The sequence below is a fragment of the Pongo abelii genome, chromosome 10, assembly GCF_028885655.2.
Source record: "Pongo abelii isolate AG06213 chromosome 10, NHGRI_mPonAbe1-v2.0_pri, whole genome shotgun sequence".
Lineage (NCBI taxonomy): Eukaryota > Metazoa > Chordata > Mammalia > Primates > Hominidae > Pongo > Pongo abelii.
The window spans coordinates 95,459,131-95,477,723 of NC_071995.2; the positions used below are offsets into that span (position 1 = coordinate 95,459,131).

The following is an 18,593-nucleotide window of genomic DNA, read 5'->3' on the forward strand; positions in this document are numbered from 1 at the left end:
TTGTCAGATGTCCCAACCTGGGAGTACCCACTTGAGAAATACTGATTATGTACTGGTGTACATAATCTTCTAAGCGTTTGGGCCCACTGTACCCTCTTCTTGTTAAATTTAGGTATGCTTAGTTAGCTAAAAAAAAACAAAAACAAAAGAATGCAAGAGTGATACAGTTGTATTCAAGATGCTTACCACTGTCTGTAGATCATGTGGAGTATGAGTGTTACTACAAGGGAAGGTCCCACTGTCAGCCTTTATTATGATACTAGAATTTTTACTGTTAGGACTTATTTGCTGTCTTCTTTTAAGGAACAATTTACTGAGAGCCCAGTAAGCCATTCTTCTTTTCTACTAGACACACCAGTAAAGAGCTCAGCTTCAGCAGATCACCATCCGTATTTCTTTATTAGCTTCCTAAGGATCAAGCATGTGAACTGTGTTCCTCTTAGCTTTTTGGCCAAGAGTGTACAACTAAGAACAAAGTAACAGCTGCTCCCCTGTGAAAGGTCATAGTCCTCATGAGGCCTAAGCAGGTCAATAAATGGAAAGTGGATACTTAGGCCCTCCTCAACCTGAGGCCAGAGCCCCTGTTTGTGGCGTAATAGACAGTTCTGCTACATTCACTGTCAGAGTAATAATTAAAGAAATAGGTGCTGCTTCTATAAGATGCGGAATGTACCTATTGGAAGTGAATAGAAAAGTAAGATGGAATGTTTAGCAGTTCTCTACATGCCATTTTATTAGAAATGTCTCTAAGTCAAATTCTGAAATTATGCTTTAAACAAATATTTGGGATATGTGTGCTCTTTGACCAGTTTGAAGTGTTAATAACTGGTTTTGGTATATAGTTACTTATATAAGCTAATATACCTGTACACACTAACATATCTACACATACTTTGTTCTCCTTTCCAAAGGCTAGTGAAAACTTTAGTGGCTGACTCTCCTCTAACTGCGGTAGATTTCATGCCTGATGGAGCCACTTTGGCTATTGGATCTTCCCGGGGGAAAATATATCAATATGATTTAAGAATGTTGAAATCACCAGTTAAGACCATCAGTGCTCACAAGACATCTGTGCAGTGTATAGCATTTCAGTACTCCACTGTTCTTACCAAGGTGAGACATTTTCTTTTCAGCATTTTTTATTTTATTAAATAAATCTAACTCAGAATATGGAAATTATATGTGGTCAATTAAACAGTATAGTTTTGTTTCATAATTGCATAATGATTTTACATGTAATATATAATAATTTTAGTACAAAGCCATTTGATATTTAGTTTTAAAACTTTTTTTTCTTCTTATATATCTCTCTTTTTAAAAGTATTTTAAAAGACATTTTGATTTAGAGGGAAACTCAGATCCTCCAGCAAGCTTAAGATTTGCAAGGAAAAAAATATATTTTTTAATCTAACAGGGAATTTATAAAATGTTAATGTATAGTATGAAACATTAGTAACCTGAGCTTTTAAATATTCTATTACATTTCAGTCAAGTTTAAATAAAGGCTGTTCAAATAAGCCCACAACAGTGAACAAACGAAGTGTTAATGTGAATGCTGCTAGTGGAGGAGTTGAGAATTCCGGAATTGTCAGAGAAGCACCCGCCACGTCCATTGCCGCAGTTCTACCACAACCTATGACATCAGCTGTGGGGAAAGGAACAGTTGCTGTTCAAGAAAAAGCAGGTAAATGTTGCATATATATTGTTGGAGGGTTGGTTTGTTTTTTTGTTTGTTTTTTGTTTTTGGCTTGCATATAATTAGCACATTCTTCAAGAACCTAGAACTCAAATTTATTTGAGTACTTAGGTAAAATTAGTAGAAGTGAAAATCATTGAAGAAGTGAAAATAGTAACTTTGGCTATTAATTTCAAAAATGTTAAAAGGCCCTTATTGTTTAGCTAAACTTCTCTTGTGAGAAATATTATCTTAAAAATGGAAGGAGGCTAACTCAGAAATTATTCATCCTTAATACTACTACAGACTGAATGGCTTTTCATTGTGTCTTCAGATTAACCAGTAGAAAATATGAAACTTTGATACTGTCTTATGATTTGATCTCCTCATTAAATAAAAATAAATGAGAATGTTGCAATTTTTAATGATTTCTTCTTCTCTCATGTAATTGATGAAACAGTTCTGCAACAGGATTCATTTAGACTTTATTGATGTGTTATATGATAAGCTTTCTTATACTTATTGTAGAAAATATTTCTTGCTCACAATAAAGAAAATATTCTGTAAATTCCTGAAAACCTTTTCATTTTTATTTTAAGAAGTTACGCTATACTGTCAATGTGCAACAAATACTTTAAAAAGTCTACATGGTATACTAGTATGTTTCTGAAATATTGTGCTCAGTAGAAATACATATATCCATGTCTTTTAAATTTTTCAGGATAAATACTTGGGCAAAAATATTTATTGGTGTTTTTTTTAGCATGATTTTGCTATTTCCAAGTGGAAGCAAAACTTTAATTTGTTGATCTTGATAGTGTGTAGTATTTTAAAGTAAGTATATTTACTATTAATTTCCTGTGAATATCTGTATCATCCTTATATAAGAGCCATTATATATTAGGAAAATAATTAGTTTCTTATTTAGGAACTCCTGGAGACAAACACAATTGATATCTACTTAAGGAAGAAATTATTTTTGAAATATAACTTTGAGTAATGTCTGCCAACATGTTGAATTAACTATATTATGAAAATTATCTTTTTTCAAAATTTTCAAAAATTAAACAAAATAAAGATTCTCTTATTCACTGTAAACTCTCTGAAGTCTCTCCATTATTCATTTAGTTTTATAGTAAGAAGGCTCTTGTTTAACAAAGACAGCATTAATTTGTAAATCAAAGACTTGGATCTTTCAGGGTCATGGATTAACGATAACTCTTGGTAGATTCCCAACATTTCTGGCAAAGTAAGTGCTCTGCCCCCACAAAGTTAACAATGTTTGTGTATTAATTGTATTTTGAAATGATTGTCATCTTACAGAAAAGTTTTAAGAATAGTACAGACAACTGAGCGTTACCCTTTGGCAGATGCACTTTATAAATTTTGCCACATTTGCTTCATCATTCTCTTTCTCTTCCTCTCTCTGTCTTTCATTCTCTCTCTCTCTCACACACACACATTTTTCTTTGCCTCTGAAACACTGAGAATAGTAGACTCAGTCTCAGATCTGTCACTTCCGGCCAGGATGCCTTTAGGCAATTTTCTTAACCTTTCTGGGTCTCATTTTTTTCCTGCACACATTTAAGATGACATTTAACTGTTAGAGTTATTGTGAAAATCAGAGAAAATGTACTGGAACTACCTGGCACATGGTAGGCACTCAGTACACTATGGTGTTGATACTATCATTGTGGTCATCATGATCATCACTATTATTATTTTAAGCTTTGTGTAAAATTAAAGTTCAGAAAAAAATTCTATTGCTTCTATTGAAGTTGTCCTGATTTAGTTATTTCAAATAACTTCTCTAAACTTGTTATTGGTACTTAGTTTTAGAAGGAAATCACCATTTAAGAAGAAAAGAATAAGACTAGCGCTGTTTTCAAATGATACCAAACTTCTGTTTCCTAAAGTTTCAGAGGCTGAGTTATGCATTCAAACATGTTAAGGACCTAGAAAAAAGGAGAGAAAATTTCTTCTTTATAACAACTGAACTCTTGCTATAGACGTTCTTCAACAATAGTACAAATGATTTGGTAATATTTTAACTTTATAGCAGGTGTTATTAGAAAAGTTTATTTTATTAGCCAGTCTTGGGCATTTTTGGATATGCAGGCTGTTCTTTGTTTTCATCTCAGACTTTTCAGTTTTTCATTTGGGCCTGAGATGCCAAATAAAGCACTTTTTAAGGTGTAATACAGTAACGTGCTACCAATCCTGATGGCAGACTTTAATCAAAATTTTTGAACCTCTAAAACTGTCCTTACTCCAATAATGAAACAGAAGCTACTGAGCCTGCTGAGCTCCTCTTAAAAGGTCCCTACCCTAAAGCCATGTGTTTATACACTGCCAGAAAAAATAAACTGCTGCCGTCTCTTTATTGTTGTCTACCATACTATTCTTTATGAGTTTGGTGTTCTGGTTTGCTTCCTCTTTGAAACTACGGAGGTTAGTGAAGTCCTTTGAGATCTGTAATGCTGAGGGCAATGTTAAGCCCCCACTGTTAGTGAAAGAAAAGACAGAAAACCCCTTCACTGCAAGTCAGGGAAGAAAAGTAACATTAATTGAATCCTGCTGTATGTTAGGCATCGCTCTATATGCCTTACAGACTAAAAAAAAAAATCACATTTGTGGATGATCGTGAGTCAGTCAATACCAAAAGTAAGTTGTGTTCAGTGTTCTTTAAGAGAGCAGCAAAGTATATAAATTATTTTAGAAAAATTCCAACAAAATGGCTAAAATAAGGTATTACTGTATGAACAAATAAGCTGTTTTCTTTTGAGGAACCTTTTGTTCCATGAAAATCCTGGTTAACTTTAGCTCTTGTCATATTCTGTTTTATTGTTCCATGAAAATCCTGGTTAACTTTAGCTCTTGTCATATTCTGGTTTATTCTCCTTATGCTCGTAGTTGTAATATTACCAACAATATGAGTGATACATTAATTTTTACAACCTAGCTTATGATAAAATTTATTTATATGTAATAACATTGATTTTTATATCTAATTCCTATAAGGTTTGCCTCGAAGCATAAACACAGACACTTTATCTAAGGAAACAGACAGTGGAAAAAATCAGGATTTCTCCAGCTTTGATGATACTGGGAAGAGTAGTTTAGGTGACATGTTCTCACCTATCAGAGATGGTAAGTCTGTTCAGAGGATCCTGTTATCTTGCTGGTAGTTAATATTTTTATTCTGGCTAAAAGATGTGAATAATAGCTTCAGTCCAACTCTATTCACGGATCAGTTTGCTAATTTTCTCCATCCCTGGGGTGGTATCTTTTTCTTTGCCCTGATATTTCAAATGTTATCATTGTAAAATATATGCTGGTAATTTTCACATGGGAATTATGCAGATAGCTCTCAAGTTAGCATTTTAATTTCCACAAAAGTTTCTTGAAGGAAGTTTTTACCTTCATAGGCAATCTGTCCCTTGCATCTACTTCTAAATTAATGTTCCTAAAATTTTAGATGTTTTGATATGCAAAAAAGTCTTCCTAATTTAAAAAATTGTGTGTGTATAGGTGTACACCTCCCACCACCCCACAAAAAAGTTGCCATAATAAAAAGCAAATTTTGCCAGCTTGATAAATAGAAGCATTATTTGTTATTCTTCATAGTGTCTGAACTAAGTACATTGTTTAGGTGTGTCTTTTTGGTACTAACATCCATAATGTTTTTCTTAGTGGAATGGAATTACCTCATTGCTAACAGCAATATTAATAACATGGATACATTTCTAGAGGGTAATTTGACAGAGTTAATATATTCATACTTTTTGGCCTTGTAATTCCATTTCTACAAATTTATCTCAGAAAATACTCAGAGAAGCCCACAAAGATTTGTGTATTTATTATTATAAGTGTACCATGTCAACAGCAGGATCTCGAAGTTGTTTCATCCACTCATTATCTTATACAATTTCATTTTTTACTTTAAAATTGTCTCTTTTCCAAATTTTCTACAATTTTATCGTCAGAAGGAATAAATACATACGTGGTGGTACAGAATTATTGAGTATCTTCTGCCTTACCCTGGCCTGCAAATTTCTATTTAAATTGCTAAGTCAAACTGAAAGAGGAAGGATTCTTTTCTTTCAGGATGAAGAGAAGTCAAACTACGTCAAACTACATAGTAAAGGGTAAACAGAGGACGGATGTAGGTGGAGAGAAAAGTGACCAGTGCTGGAGTTGAGAAAGGTTTCTGGGATTAGTGCTGAATTGGGAGTTTTGGCCAGTGAGACTCCTCTGGAGCAACTTTTGCATTGAAGAATGTACAAAGGGGCTTTTTGGAAGTGTTTGAGTTATAAATTAAATTCTCTTTAATAGTTTTTAAGACAAATGAATAAATTACTTTTTTCTTTAATTACTTTTGCTATGTTTGAAAACGTTACTAGCATTTGAGTCATACGCCCACCAGATTCATTATAGTTCCAAAGTATTTATAAGCTAATAACTTCTAAAAGTGTGCATGTACGTGCTGTGCAATTACTGGATACATATACACACATGCACATAGATGATATTTCTCCTGATATAATTGTGTGTTTATTGGCCATTTGAATTTCTGGTAAATTTGTTAATGACTTTGGCTCATTTTTTATTAACCTGTTAAATTTGAATTTTACAATTTTTGTTATGGACTGGCAAATGAATATTACAGGATTAAAATAATCTTATACATATTCTACCATGGAAATAAACACTAATAAAACTGTTCTGCTTTGCAAAATATTTTTGTATTATTTTAATTGATCCTCAAAGCAATTTTATGAGCTTATCTGGACGTTATCCCCATTTTATAGATGCAGAAACTGAAACTTAATTGCATTTGAGACTTGTCCAAGGTCACAAAGCTATTAAGTGGTATAGGCAGAACTGGATTATAGCTCTCCATAACCTACCCCCTACTCCAGGGCTTGTTACACTATACCTTGCTGCCTCATTAAATGACTGTACTATAGAATTATCTGTTCATATTTGCTGCTAAAGTGTGAATGAAGCTAAAATAATGTAAAAGAGAAATTTAAATCAGTACTCTCCTACCTTTAACCTCACTCATATTTAGCTTTTTAAGATTGTTAGTCTCTGAACTCTTTGGGGAATGAATAAGAAGCCTAAATTGATATAGTTTCTTTTTCACTAGTTTTAAAATTTGATTTTCTAATTTGTTATAGATGCTGTAGTTAACAAGGGAGGTGATGAGTCCATAGGCAAAGGAGATGGTAAGAACTACTTAGAAGTATTTTCGTGAAAATGAAAAGTGAATTGTATTATCTATGCTGTGTAACAAATCTCTCCAACACTTTGAGGCTTAAAAAAATAAACATTTATCATCTCATAATTTCTGTGTATTAAGAACTGAGCATGACTTGGCTGAGTACCTTTGCCTTCAAGTCTATCTTCCTGCTTCAATCAGGATGTCAACCAGAGCTTCATTCAACTTAACACTCAACTGGGCAGGGAACTGTTTCCAAGCTCATTCCTATGGCTGTTGGCTGGAGGTATCAGTTCCATGCCAATGAGCTTCTCTATATATGGGGCAGCCAACAACATGGCAGCTGGCTTACCTCAGAGCCGGTGAACAAGAGAATTCGAGAGGGCATCCAAAATGGAAGCCCCCTCTTAAGAGTATGTTAATAACCTTAATCTTGGAAGTGACATCTCACCACTTTTTCATATTACTTTTGTTAGAAGCAAGTTACTAGGTCCAAGCCACGTTCAAAGGGAAGAGATTACCCAAGGATAGCGACGCCAAAGGCAGGGGTCATTAGAAGCCATCTCAGAAATTGCCTTCCAAGATACATACCACAGATATATACCAAATTAACAATTTTCAGTTATCAAAAACTAATACTGACTAAAACATTGTGTTTTGCTGTTTTCAAAGTATTTTCACAAATAATATCTTTGAAGCCTTACCACTCTGGGAGATGGATATCATCATTTACATTTGCAGATCGGGAAATAGTCACAGAAAGTTTAAGACTTTTGCCCAAAAATACATATCAATTGCGGGGTCTATCTGAGAAACAAACCAGTCTTCAGAATGCAGATCCATATCTTCTCCCATGTTAATCTGCCTATCATATTAAATGCTTTTCTTCAGTGTCCAAGATTGGAGGACACCATGTGCACATGCAGTTTTTCCCTCATTTCCAGGCTTTGACTTTCTACCGCAGTTGAACTCAGTGTTTCCTCCAAGAAAAAATCCAGTAACTTCAAGTACTTCAGTATTGCATTCTAGTCCTCTTAATGTCTTTATGGGATCTCCAGGGAAAGAGGAAAATGAAAATCATGATCTGACAGCTGAGTCTAAGAAAATATATATGGGAAAACAGGAATCTAAAGACTCCTTCAAACAGGTATTTGCCTGAAAATGATACTGAACTCACTGTATGTGTTTATCAGTAGAAAGTGGGTGGCTGCCAGTGTATGTATCCTAATTATTAACAGTGCTATGCACTTATTCATAGGTCTTGATGTCAGTTTTTAATAACTACAGAATACTTTGAAATCTCGCTTTGGATATGTTGAAGGTTACAGCAGATGGAAAGTTGCAGTATTTTTCTAAGATGAGATACTTGATATATCTTGATAAAGTGTGCAAGAACACTTTATCCCTGAATCCTTTTAAAGTGTATTTCATTGCAGTATACAACATCAAGTTGGTGGTTAAATCATTAGAGCAAACTGATGGTGCTAAGAATGGAATTTATCATTGTTACTTTCTGCTAAAATATATATATATAATATAGAATTTAATTTCTTATGTAAGGGTTCAAAATGATCAAAAATTACCAGGAAGGCCAAGCCAATTGGGTGTACAATATGTCTGTATTTTCGTATTTATTGTTTAGAATGATATTGAAAAGATACCATGTAAGAAGTACAAAAACATCTTTTGATTTATTTTGCAAATATTATTGACTAGTTACCACATGCATGGTATTTTTGTTTTTGTTTTTGTTTTGCCAGTTATCTCTATTTTAAATGATACTTAACAGCAGGTACTTAGTAAATGAGCTTTTCCTCATCATGTTATTGTTGAGATTGTTTTTGATTAGTAAATGTTACTTTATTTTGCCTCCAGTTCTCATTTTTTTTTTTCTTCTTCTATATCTCTTCCTATTTTCCTTCATTTCCCTGAAACTACATACTGGGACAAAAGAGAGAAGTAGGCAAAAATTATATGGGTAATATGAGTAAAACAAAAAATTGTATATTAAAGTCATTATTTATTTTAAATATAAAGTTAGCAAAGTTGGTCACGTCTGGTGCTGAAAGTGGAAATCTAAATACCTCTCCATCATCTAACCAAACAAGAAATTCTGAGAAATTTGAAAAGCCAGAGAATGAAATTGAAGCCCAGTTGATATGTGAACCCCCAATCAATGGATCCTCAACTCCAAGTAAGTACATGAAACTTCCTGATGTTTGAAAGTGTTTGATTGAAAAATCATCCCAATTATTTAACTTGTAAAGGAGAAATACAGTAATCATAGACTAAAAATGTTCAAAGAGTTTAAAGTTTATGGACACTTCTGTTGTGTGAGTGTTACTAAAGACAATGAAATGGATATGAATTGTTAAATTCAGGTACGTTGATTTGATCTTTTGGTGTAAATTAGATTTTCAGTGTAATATGTGTCTTTAATGTGGTAGAGATAGAATTATTATGTAGGACCCTTTGAAAAGGGGTGGTTAACTACCTGAAAATGTCTTTTTCTCTTTCATATTAAAGTCTTATCCTTAGAGTTTGTGCTACAGACCCATACAAACTTCATCACATTTAAATGAATATTTGGTTTAACTCTAAGAGTTATGTACACAAAGCAACTCTTTGTTTAGAATCAACTCTTATATAAATATCTATATTTTACTTGAAGTTTTCTGTGGATATATATTGCATTAGCTTAAACTCTAAGGCTTTTCCTGTAGCAGTACTTTACTCCTATTTTCCTTCTGTTTGTTTTTAATAGTCTTGGTTTATCTAGTTTATGGTGCAGCTTGTCACATTCATCTTTTATAAGAGGAAATGGTTCATAGATTCTTCAAGATTAATCCCTCTGTCATGTGGTATTACATTAGACAGCTGGCAGTTTATATATATAGATAAATGACTATTAGAAATAATGTTACAGAAAGTTTCTAAGATTTGTATTCCAGACAGTGAATTTTTCTAAATGTCATAGGAACACCCTTCTTTGCCAGTTTTTCAAGTTTCCACATGCCAAATCTTATTTAGAAATGTTTGATATCTCTCAGTCCAAGTTGACTATTAATATTTTCTTCATTCTTTATTTTAGATCCAAAGATAGCATCTTCTGTCACTGCTGGAGTTGCCAGTTCACTCTCAGAAAAAATAGCTGACACCATTGGAAATAACCGGCAAAATGCACCATTGACTTCCATTCAAATTCGTTTTATTCAGAACATGATACAGGAAACGTTGGATGACTTTAGGTAGTAACTGAGAAACTACTCCTTCTATCTAGACCTTACTTATTTTTTTTTAGATGTAAAACCAGAACTATAGATAATGTTGTTGGTTACTATTGTCTAGGTTCTGGTAGCCCTAAAGCCATAGAAAACATGATGAGTTTTGTTGATCTTTTCATACTGCATTGATTGATTATGAGCCAGGAAAAGGCACATTTACCTAGGGCAATTATTAGGTAACTCAGCAGGGCAGTCTAGCAGGCAGACTGCCATTGTGAACTTTTTTTATTATTAAAATATGGACAAGTTCTGGTAAGCTTAAATTGGGTTCTTACCTGCAGTATGTTCATAGATCTATTAGGTATGCTGTGTGCAATAATGTAGTAGAAGAATATATTTTAAAGCGCGATTCTGAATATTTTCCAATAGAATGCATCAGAATGTAATACTTAATCTAAAAAAAAATTATTTCTCAGACTTATCCTTGTCTTTCTCATCCTTTGAATTGTGAACATTGTAAGAATGTGTTCTACAATGCTGCTTGCTTTTATCATCTCAATATTTTTGGAAGCTATCTTCAATTATTAAAATCATTGGTGCTTTTTTTCCTTTCTAACCTATAGTTAATGTTGTAGCTCAGATTTGGATTACTGTAAGCAAGAATGTTGGAGAAAATGTGCAGTTTTTGTTGGTGCATGCTTCCTTTTAATATTTTAAAATACTTTTAAAATATATTTTTAAATGTCGAAAAATACTTTTTAAAGAAAAATTATAATTTTGGCATTTACCCTGCCTAGTATATGTACTAGATACTAAGGATACAAAAATGAATGATCTGCCCACAAAGGCCTTATGATGTAGTTGGGCTAGGTGCAGTGTGTTCTGCTATGGGTGTTTCTCTTAATGTGAATTAATTCATTTGGGATCAGTAAAATAGAACAGTGTTGACAATATGATGAGGAAATTTTGTTTGTTCGTGTAATAGCAGCCAAAATAAAGTACACCTGAACACAGCTGAATGCAGCAAACCCTGTCAGCATCCATCTCTTTTTATTCACTTCCTCTTGGCTCAGCTGTGTGCTCTGTTAGAAGTGCTTATTTTGTGATTATTTCCCATCTTTGGGCATTTTGCTCTTGCCTCTGTAACTTGATAGCCGCAATCCTTCTATCCTCTTCCATTAAGTGACCATCACTTCTTCACAGTAAGGGTATTATTCAATAATTATCTATTAGATTTTTACTATGTCTTTTTAACTATGTTAGTATTTTTATTAGGATTTAATTGTTTTTGTTGTGCTCTGGTTACAAAATTGCATAGGTTTTTGAGTGCTTTGCCCTAATCCTTTTTCCCTAAGTTCTGTTATTTTTAATACACAGTGTTAAAGAATATACGTTTTTTTCAGGAGTGCATAAATATTTATGGCATAATAGTAGAACTGTCTGGATACAGCTGACTATAATACAGTGTGAGCAAAGTGATGTTGAAATCACAGGAAGGGAGCAGTTCTTCTGTGGGGGCAGATTTAGAAAGGTACACTGAAGAGATTTTATTTTATACTGACGTGTGTGGGAACAGCTTGAGCAGAGACATGATCATACATTCTAGGAATGTTTGCAGAGAGAAGGCACCGTGGTAAGAGACCAGGCCTGAGGGACAGTTGTGAAGGTCTTAACACACAGGTAATGGAGAGCCATCAGAGTTTTTAAGCACAGGAGTAATGGGTGCTATCTATTTATTACCCATTTATTCAACAAGCATTTGGGTGTCATTTCACCACTGGCTTCAGATGATTTGAGGACAGTGGGCTCAGGGCCTTTCCTTCAGCAGACCCAGGGATCTGAGTGCTGGAGCAACTCTGAAATCGCTGTGCATTACTGCCCCGCTGCCAGCTTTCGGGGTGGCTGGAGCTTGTTTTTCACTCTCTAACCTGTTCCTGGCTTTCTGTGCCTCAGAAGAAGTGTGTCTGTCCCACTTCCAGCCCTGCAGAGCTGCTGCAGCATGTTTGGTGAAGGCCTACAGTCAGTGCCTCTTGGTTCTGCTGCCCTGTGCTGCATGTCTGCACCTAGGAGTGGTGGGTAGGGACTTCTCTCAGCTCTTCTGCCCTTTGACCATAGGCAGCCTCTGCCTGGTACTCAGTGAAGACCCAGAGTGGCTCAGAGGATTTCCATAAATTCACTTGTTTTGCCATTTGCCTAGGTGTTCATCAGACTAGGTGTTCATCTACACCTATCATTGGCAGGACAGAGAGGGTACTGAGGTGCTCTTTCTCAGCCATCCTCCCGTGGCTGCCATCTTCTCCGTGAAAGCCTGGAGTGCCTTAGAGGGGTTACTCTCAGTTCTTTTCTGCCGCCCTAAGGCTTCACCAGGCTCTGTGCATCTGTATCTTAGGGAGTCTCCCTCAGCCCTCCTGTTACACTTGTCCCTACTTTTTTTACATGAGCGCTGAATGAAGGCTTGTGGGAAAAAGTTGGTGAGTAAATTGAGACTCTCTTTGTGGCTGGGACCCCTTAGAATTCTAAACTATCAAGCAGTGTTTACTTGGCTTTTAAAAATCTTATTAAAATTTCAGCTAGTTCTTTTTACTCTGTCAAGGGCATGAAGATGGGTCTCTTTTCTCCTAGTCATGGGTCTCTTTTCTCCTAGGAGGAACTCCTCATTTTCTGGATTTTAGTTCATTTAGATTTCTTTGCATTCTCAGCTCTTGGTTGAATTTAAAATAATATGATTTATAGGTTATCAGGTTTGTTTTCGTTGTTAGAGTTGAGAAATTATACTTTTGCACCAACCTAATACATCCTAAGTGGAAATCTGTGCATCTGTTTCTGTTGTCTGTTAAGAAGATTTAAGTTTCTTTTGGCAAGCAGATCCCTTTGATCCTTTGGTTACTAGGTTCAGGTTTTCTTAGCACTAGTTTGTTTCCAGTTTGCCTTTATTCCTAGTGTGTAGTCTTTTCTAGGACATCAGCTGAATGTCTGGAGTATTCACTCTCTTTTTTACCTTGGTGGGTCCCAAACTTCAGCCTCTATTTTGCCAGCATCACAAGACTTCCAGAATACTTTCTGTGCTCTTTAGTTGCTTGTTTTATGGTTGGTTTCCTGCCATCTAACCCAGTGCGAGCATTGCTTAGTAGTCAACAGATGTCTCGAGGGGAAATTACACAGTTTCAGGCTTACTTTTCTGCAGGCCTCCCCTCTTCAAGACCTTGGCTCTTACAGCCTTGGCTACCTTGGTAGGCCCAAACTCTTAATACTCCCCCACCCAGCGAGACTATCTCAACCTCCAGGCCACTGCTTCAGCTCAGTTTCTTCTCCACACCGTGGAATCAGCACATACTCTAGAAGGAAAAACAGAGGTAAATGAAGAGCTTACCTAGTAGTCTTTTCTTTGCAAGATCATGGCCCTTCAAGTCCTGGCTACCTCGGTGGTTCCCTGATACCGTGTTTTTGTTTGTTTTCAATATAGTTTTTACTATAACTGAAAGTAGAAGAGGAAATTTTTAAAAATACCCTCATAGTTACAACAGAAAAATAGTAAGTTACTTGGGAATAAATCTACCAAAGGTAGTGAAGATTTTTATCGAAAAACATTAAAAAAGCATTAACATTTAAATAAATGGAGCGATTATAAAGATATTAGTTCACCTAAATAGGTCAGTAGATTGAATGCAATCCCAATTAAAATCCCAGCTGGGATTTGGAAGAAGATGATGAAGTGATTCCAAAATATGTATGGAAGGAAAAAAATCTAGGAATAACTAAGACATTACAGAGAAGAATAAGGTTGAAGGGGACTTATTTGTCAGATGAATACGCTTAATTATTAAAGTATAATTAAGATATATAGCATGGCACAGGGAGGACATACTGGCCAAAGGAATGAAATAAGCTGGAAAGAAACCTGTGCATATATGGAAATAATAGGTAGCATTGCAGATTTATGTGCAAAAAATGGAATAATCAGTAAGTTGTGTTGTGACATTTGTTTTTTCCTGTAAAAAATAAGTATAGATTCCATGCTCTTGAGAAAAATCAGTTCCATGTAGATTAAAAGTTGACATTGTAAAAGTTTGTAACTTCATGGTAGGAAATCATTAAAAATAAAATAATGCACTGCCTATAAAAATACATTGGTAAATTTGACTGCATTATTAGGATAGTATATTTGAGCACATTAATAAGAACTGTTTATCACACGATATCACAGAGTGAAGGGATAAGATATCTGCAGTTCTCATAAATAACAAAGGATCAGATTATGTAAAGAACGCTTATAAATGAATAAGAAAAAGATATGAAAAAGCATTTCAAGGAAGAGGAATGGTATATGAACACAGGAAAGATATTCAACTTCACAATTAATCAGAGAACTAAAAATGCAATGAGATGCTGTGTCACACCTAGTAAATGGGAAAATATAAAAAATCTGGTAATACTAAGTCTTGATGAAGATACAGAGCAAGAAGAACTCTGTTATACTGGTGACATCCATTGATAACTGCCTTTGGAAAACAATTTGCCTGATTTTGTAAAACTGAGTATACACTTGAGTTATAGTTGGTTATATCATCAATGGATATTGGCACATGTGGGTTGGGAGATAATACATGATTGTTTATAACAACATTGGAATAGTAAAAACCTGAAAACAATCAAAATATTAACAGGAAAATAGATACACCAGTACAAACCAATGATTTACAGATACATAAAACATGAATCTTCAAAACAATATTGAATTATTTCTTAAATATAAGCTATATGGTACCCTTTTTTGTAATGCTCAAAAACATTCACAATGAAAACATTGACTGCAGATTATATGTTATACAAATGTATTAAAAAAGCAAAAGCATTTCTTTGTCCAACAAAATTCAGGAGAGTAATGACTTCTTTCTTGGGCTTTTTCCCAAGAGTTAAGTGATAGAATCAGACAGGAACACACAGGAGCTTCTATGATTTGGTAACGTTCTAGTTCATAAGTTGTGTGGTGGGTGACTGTTTCTTTTGTTATTATACTTCATAATTTTTACATATTCTTTTGTAGGCATGAATTAATTGCATTTTATTGAGTAAGCCATGCTATATCCACCCAAATTGCCACTTAGTACTGAAAGTGTATTTTTTCAATAGCTAAACTGATAATAATAAAATGATCTTTCTAAACTAGTGAATTTTCTGTATTTCATTGTAAGATAAGTTTGTGTCTTAATGACAATTTCTATATAAAGGAATATAGTATCGGAGAGTTCAGGAGGTAAACAGCCTGGGTTTACATTCTAGCTTCATCATTTACTGGTTGTGTGACTTTGAACAAGTTATAACTACTCTGGTTAAGTTATTTCTTTTGTAAAATAGAGGTAATAATTGCACCTACTTGTGAAGATATTTTAAAGAGTTCTTACATTTAAAGTAAAAGAAACAGTGCCTAGCACATAGTAAATAAGTGCTCAGTGCATTGGTATTTTTATTATTATAGTAATTATTAACATTCAATAATTTGGCAAATGAAAAAGTTTAGTGAGTTTCTTGAATGACCTAGAATTGGTTAAACTATTGTAATTCTAAAAAGTATTTTACATTCTTCCTAGAGAAGCATGCCATAGGGACATTGTGAATTTGCAAGTGGAGATGATTAAACAGTTTCATATGCAACTGGTATGTATGGCAAATTTTATTTTAATATTTTAAATGAAAGTAGAGTTGTGTGAATTTTTAAAAATCCATTAAAGGTAATATATTTTAGTTGTTTTATTTAGTTTTTAAGCTAAATAGGGAGTTTTATAAACTAAGTAAAATAGATTTTAACTGGTCACCTCCTTTTTAACCTCTGAGATACTTAAGGCTTCTTTTTTCAGTGGCTTTCTTCCTGATAAGTAAGCAAAAAGCATCTTAAATGTGCAAATATAAATTTTCCAAATACACTAATTTCACCAACGATCTTCCATTTATATTAACAAACTAGTAAGTTGTTAAGTACAAGAAATATCATTCACCTAGTTAATTGAACATGAGAGAAATGATAGCTGAAAGTATATTAAACATAGCCTGCCAAATAAATGTGAAATATCAATAATTTAAAAAGCATTTTCCTGTTTTTCTAGAATGAAATGCATTCTTTGCTGGAAAGATACTCAGTGAATGAAGGTTTAGTGGCTGAAATTGAAAGACTACGAGAAGAAAACAAAAGACTACGGGCCCACTTTTGAAATTTCAGTGAATACCTTAATGTTCTGTAATTTGGGAAGTTTCTGGCAACACAGAACTACATAGAATCAGTATTGTTTTCGTGGCTTCCAGGGAAAAAATTTTTTTCAAGTAAAAGTAAAAGGGTGATGGGATTTTATACCAACAACTGTTTCATCTTAAAAATATGTATATTTTTATATTAAAAATTGTACAGTATGTCATCTACCTAATAGGAAAGTCAACAGGATCTTTATTTTTTGAAAGCTTTAGCCATCCACTAAGTACCCTTTTTCATAAGAGAAGAAAATTGTGCATAAAAATTGGTTATGTTTGTTTTTTAGTCATCTTTTTTAACATATATTTTTGATTGACAAATTGCCTTTCAAATTTTTGGGGATAGTTGAGATTTAAAGAGTTTGATATGCCTTCTATTTTTATGGAGAAAGTAATTTTAAAATGGCAATTGGTGTTTCTAAGCCATTGACTAATAAAACATAGGGTTGGCTAGTAATTATTTTGTTAACTTGATGAAGTCAAGTATGACTATTATTTATTGTACGTTTGATAAGACAATTTTTGGAATTTTGAATTGCACAAATTACATGATATCTTTTGCATTTATGTTACTATATTGTACTTCTGACAAATCTTTATTCCTTGGTGGTATTTTTAAGGTATCTTTACCTATAAAAAATGTTTAAGGTTCATAGGACTCGACAAGAGCTATCTATCTGCTGATTTTCTCATTAGTAACATGCAACATTGTACTGCAAAATTTCAATGAACATGACAACTTATAATGAGTGGAGATTTCATATTAGATACTAAATATTATAGTATTATTGCTATTTTGTTTTTCCAAGTAAGAAGTTTGGATTATTTTATTTTGTGGTCTTTATCATTAACTTTAATTCTTTCTGTACTGTGTATAATATTTTTATATTATTGGCCTTACCATAAAATTGTTTAGAAAGGTTGTCAAAATAAGTTATACCTCTTTGGCAATAGATAGATGTATACATCTACCTACTGTGATCTACAATTTTAGGTTAAGTGAAGCTTGGGAGGGCTACTGATTTGTTTACCTTCTTGTCTCTTGTCCCAAAGATTTAAACTATGTACCTTTGTATAGCTCTTCTGCCCCATTTTGACTTCTGAGGTGAAAATATTTACTAAAATTAAAACAAAAAACAAACAAAAACTTTAGCTCACTAACTTTATGGGTTTCTGAAGTGATGGAAATTTTTAAGGATATATTTAATAAGCATAAACTTACTAATAATTACTTCCAAAAATAAAAACAGGAATATTACTTTTACCCAGTGTGGTTTATAGAATACATTTGTACTGAAGCATATAGGGATGTTAATGTGATCTTTTCCTGACAGATTATGAAAGCATTATGACTTGTAACAAGTTTCCTTGTATATCACTAACAGGTTTAGAAGACATAAATATTAGTGTGTTTTGCCTACATGATGTATTTAAATCTATTAATATTTTCCTGTTGCTTTTTTAAAAAAATAAATGCACATAATGTATATTAAAAGAGGTGGGATGAAATAATTTTAGTAATTATGTGTACAGATGAAACATTTTTGTCATGGAATTTAAAAGCTAAGTAAGTATAAAAAATAAAATGTTATATGCAAAAAATAGGAAACATGAAATTGAAATTTCATTGTTGGCCAAAGTGATATGAGAGATTTACCTTCCCACCTGAAATTAAAAAAGAAAATATGTGAAACAGTTGTCAGATATTGATTCTTGAGAGCAACAAATGAGACCTAAGAAACTCAATGAACCCCAAACACAAGAAATAAAAAGAAAACTATGCCCAAGGCACATCATTATCAAATTCCTTAAAGCCAGCAACAAGGGAGAATATTTTTTTAAGTAGCTAGAGAGAAAACACATAGAAGGACAGAGAGAAGAATGTCAGACACTGGAGCAACATCTTTAAAGTACTGAAAGAAAAGCTCAATTTAGAATTCTATACCTAGTGAAAATATTTTTCAAAAGCAAAAATGAAATAACTTTTTCAGACTTAGAAAAGCTGAAAGAGTTTATCACAAGCAGGCTCGCACCACAGGAAATGATTAAAAAAAATGCCTTTAGAAGGAAATTATACCAAATAGAAATCTGCAGCTATACAAAGAAATGAAGAACACCAAAAGTGGTAAATATGTGAGTAAATATAAAAAATATTTTTCTATTTTAAGTTTATTTAAAAGACAATAGATTATTTAAAGCAAAATAGTAATAATAATAGGGTGTTGTGCGG

The 18,593-nt window shown here is 33.4% G+C and overlaps 1 protein-coding gene across 3 annotated transcripts in view; it reads left to right on the plus strand.

Annotated features, from left to right (window-relative positions):
• NEDD1 (NEDD1 gamma-tubulin ring complex targeting factor) overlaps positions 1-18,056 on the plus strand; it is a 45,851-nt gene extending 27,795 nt beyond the window's left edge. For all 3 annotated transcript variants that reach the window (XM_002823618.6, XM_054527529.2, XM_054527531.2), the window contains exons 7-15: positions 912-1,113; positions 1,489-1,684; positions 4,697-4,825; positions 6,859-6,906; positions 7,844-8,046; positions 8,937-9,093; positions 9,991-10,147; positions 15,712-15,778; positions 16,225-18,056. In XM_002823618.6, the coding sequence (XP_002823664.5) occupies positions 912-1,113; positions 1,489-1,684; positions 4,697-4,825; positions 6,859-6,906; positions 7,844-8,046; positions 8,937-9,093; positions 9,991-10,147; positions 15,712-15,778; positions 16,225-16,329 (1,264 nt within the window). In that variant the 3' untranslated portion in view covers positions 16,330-18,056. The remainder of the gene's footprint in view (positions 1-911; positions 1,114-1,488; positions 1,685-4,696; positions 4,826-6,858; positions 6,907-7,843; positions 8,047-8,936; positions 9,094-9,990; positions 10,148-15,711; positions 15,779-16,224) is intronic.
• The last annotated feature ends 537 nt before the right edge of the window (positions 18,057-18,593 follow it).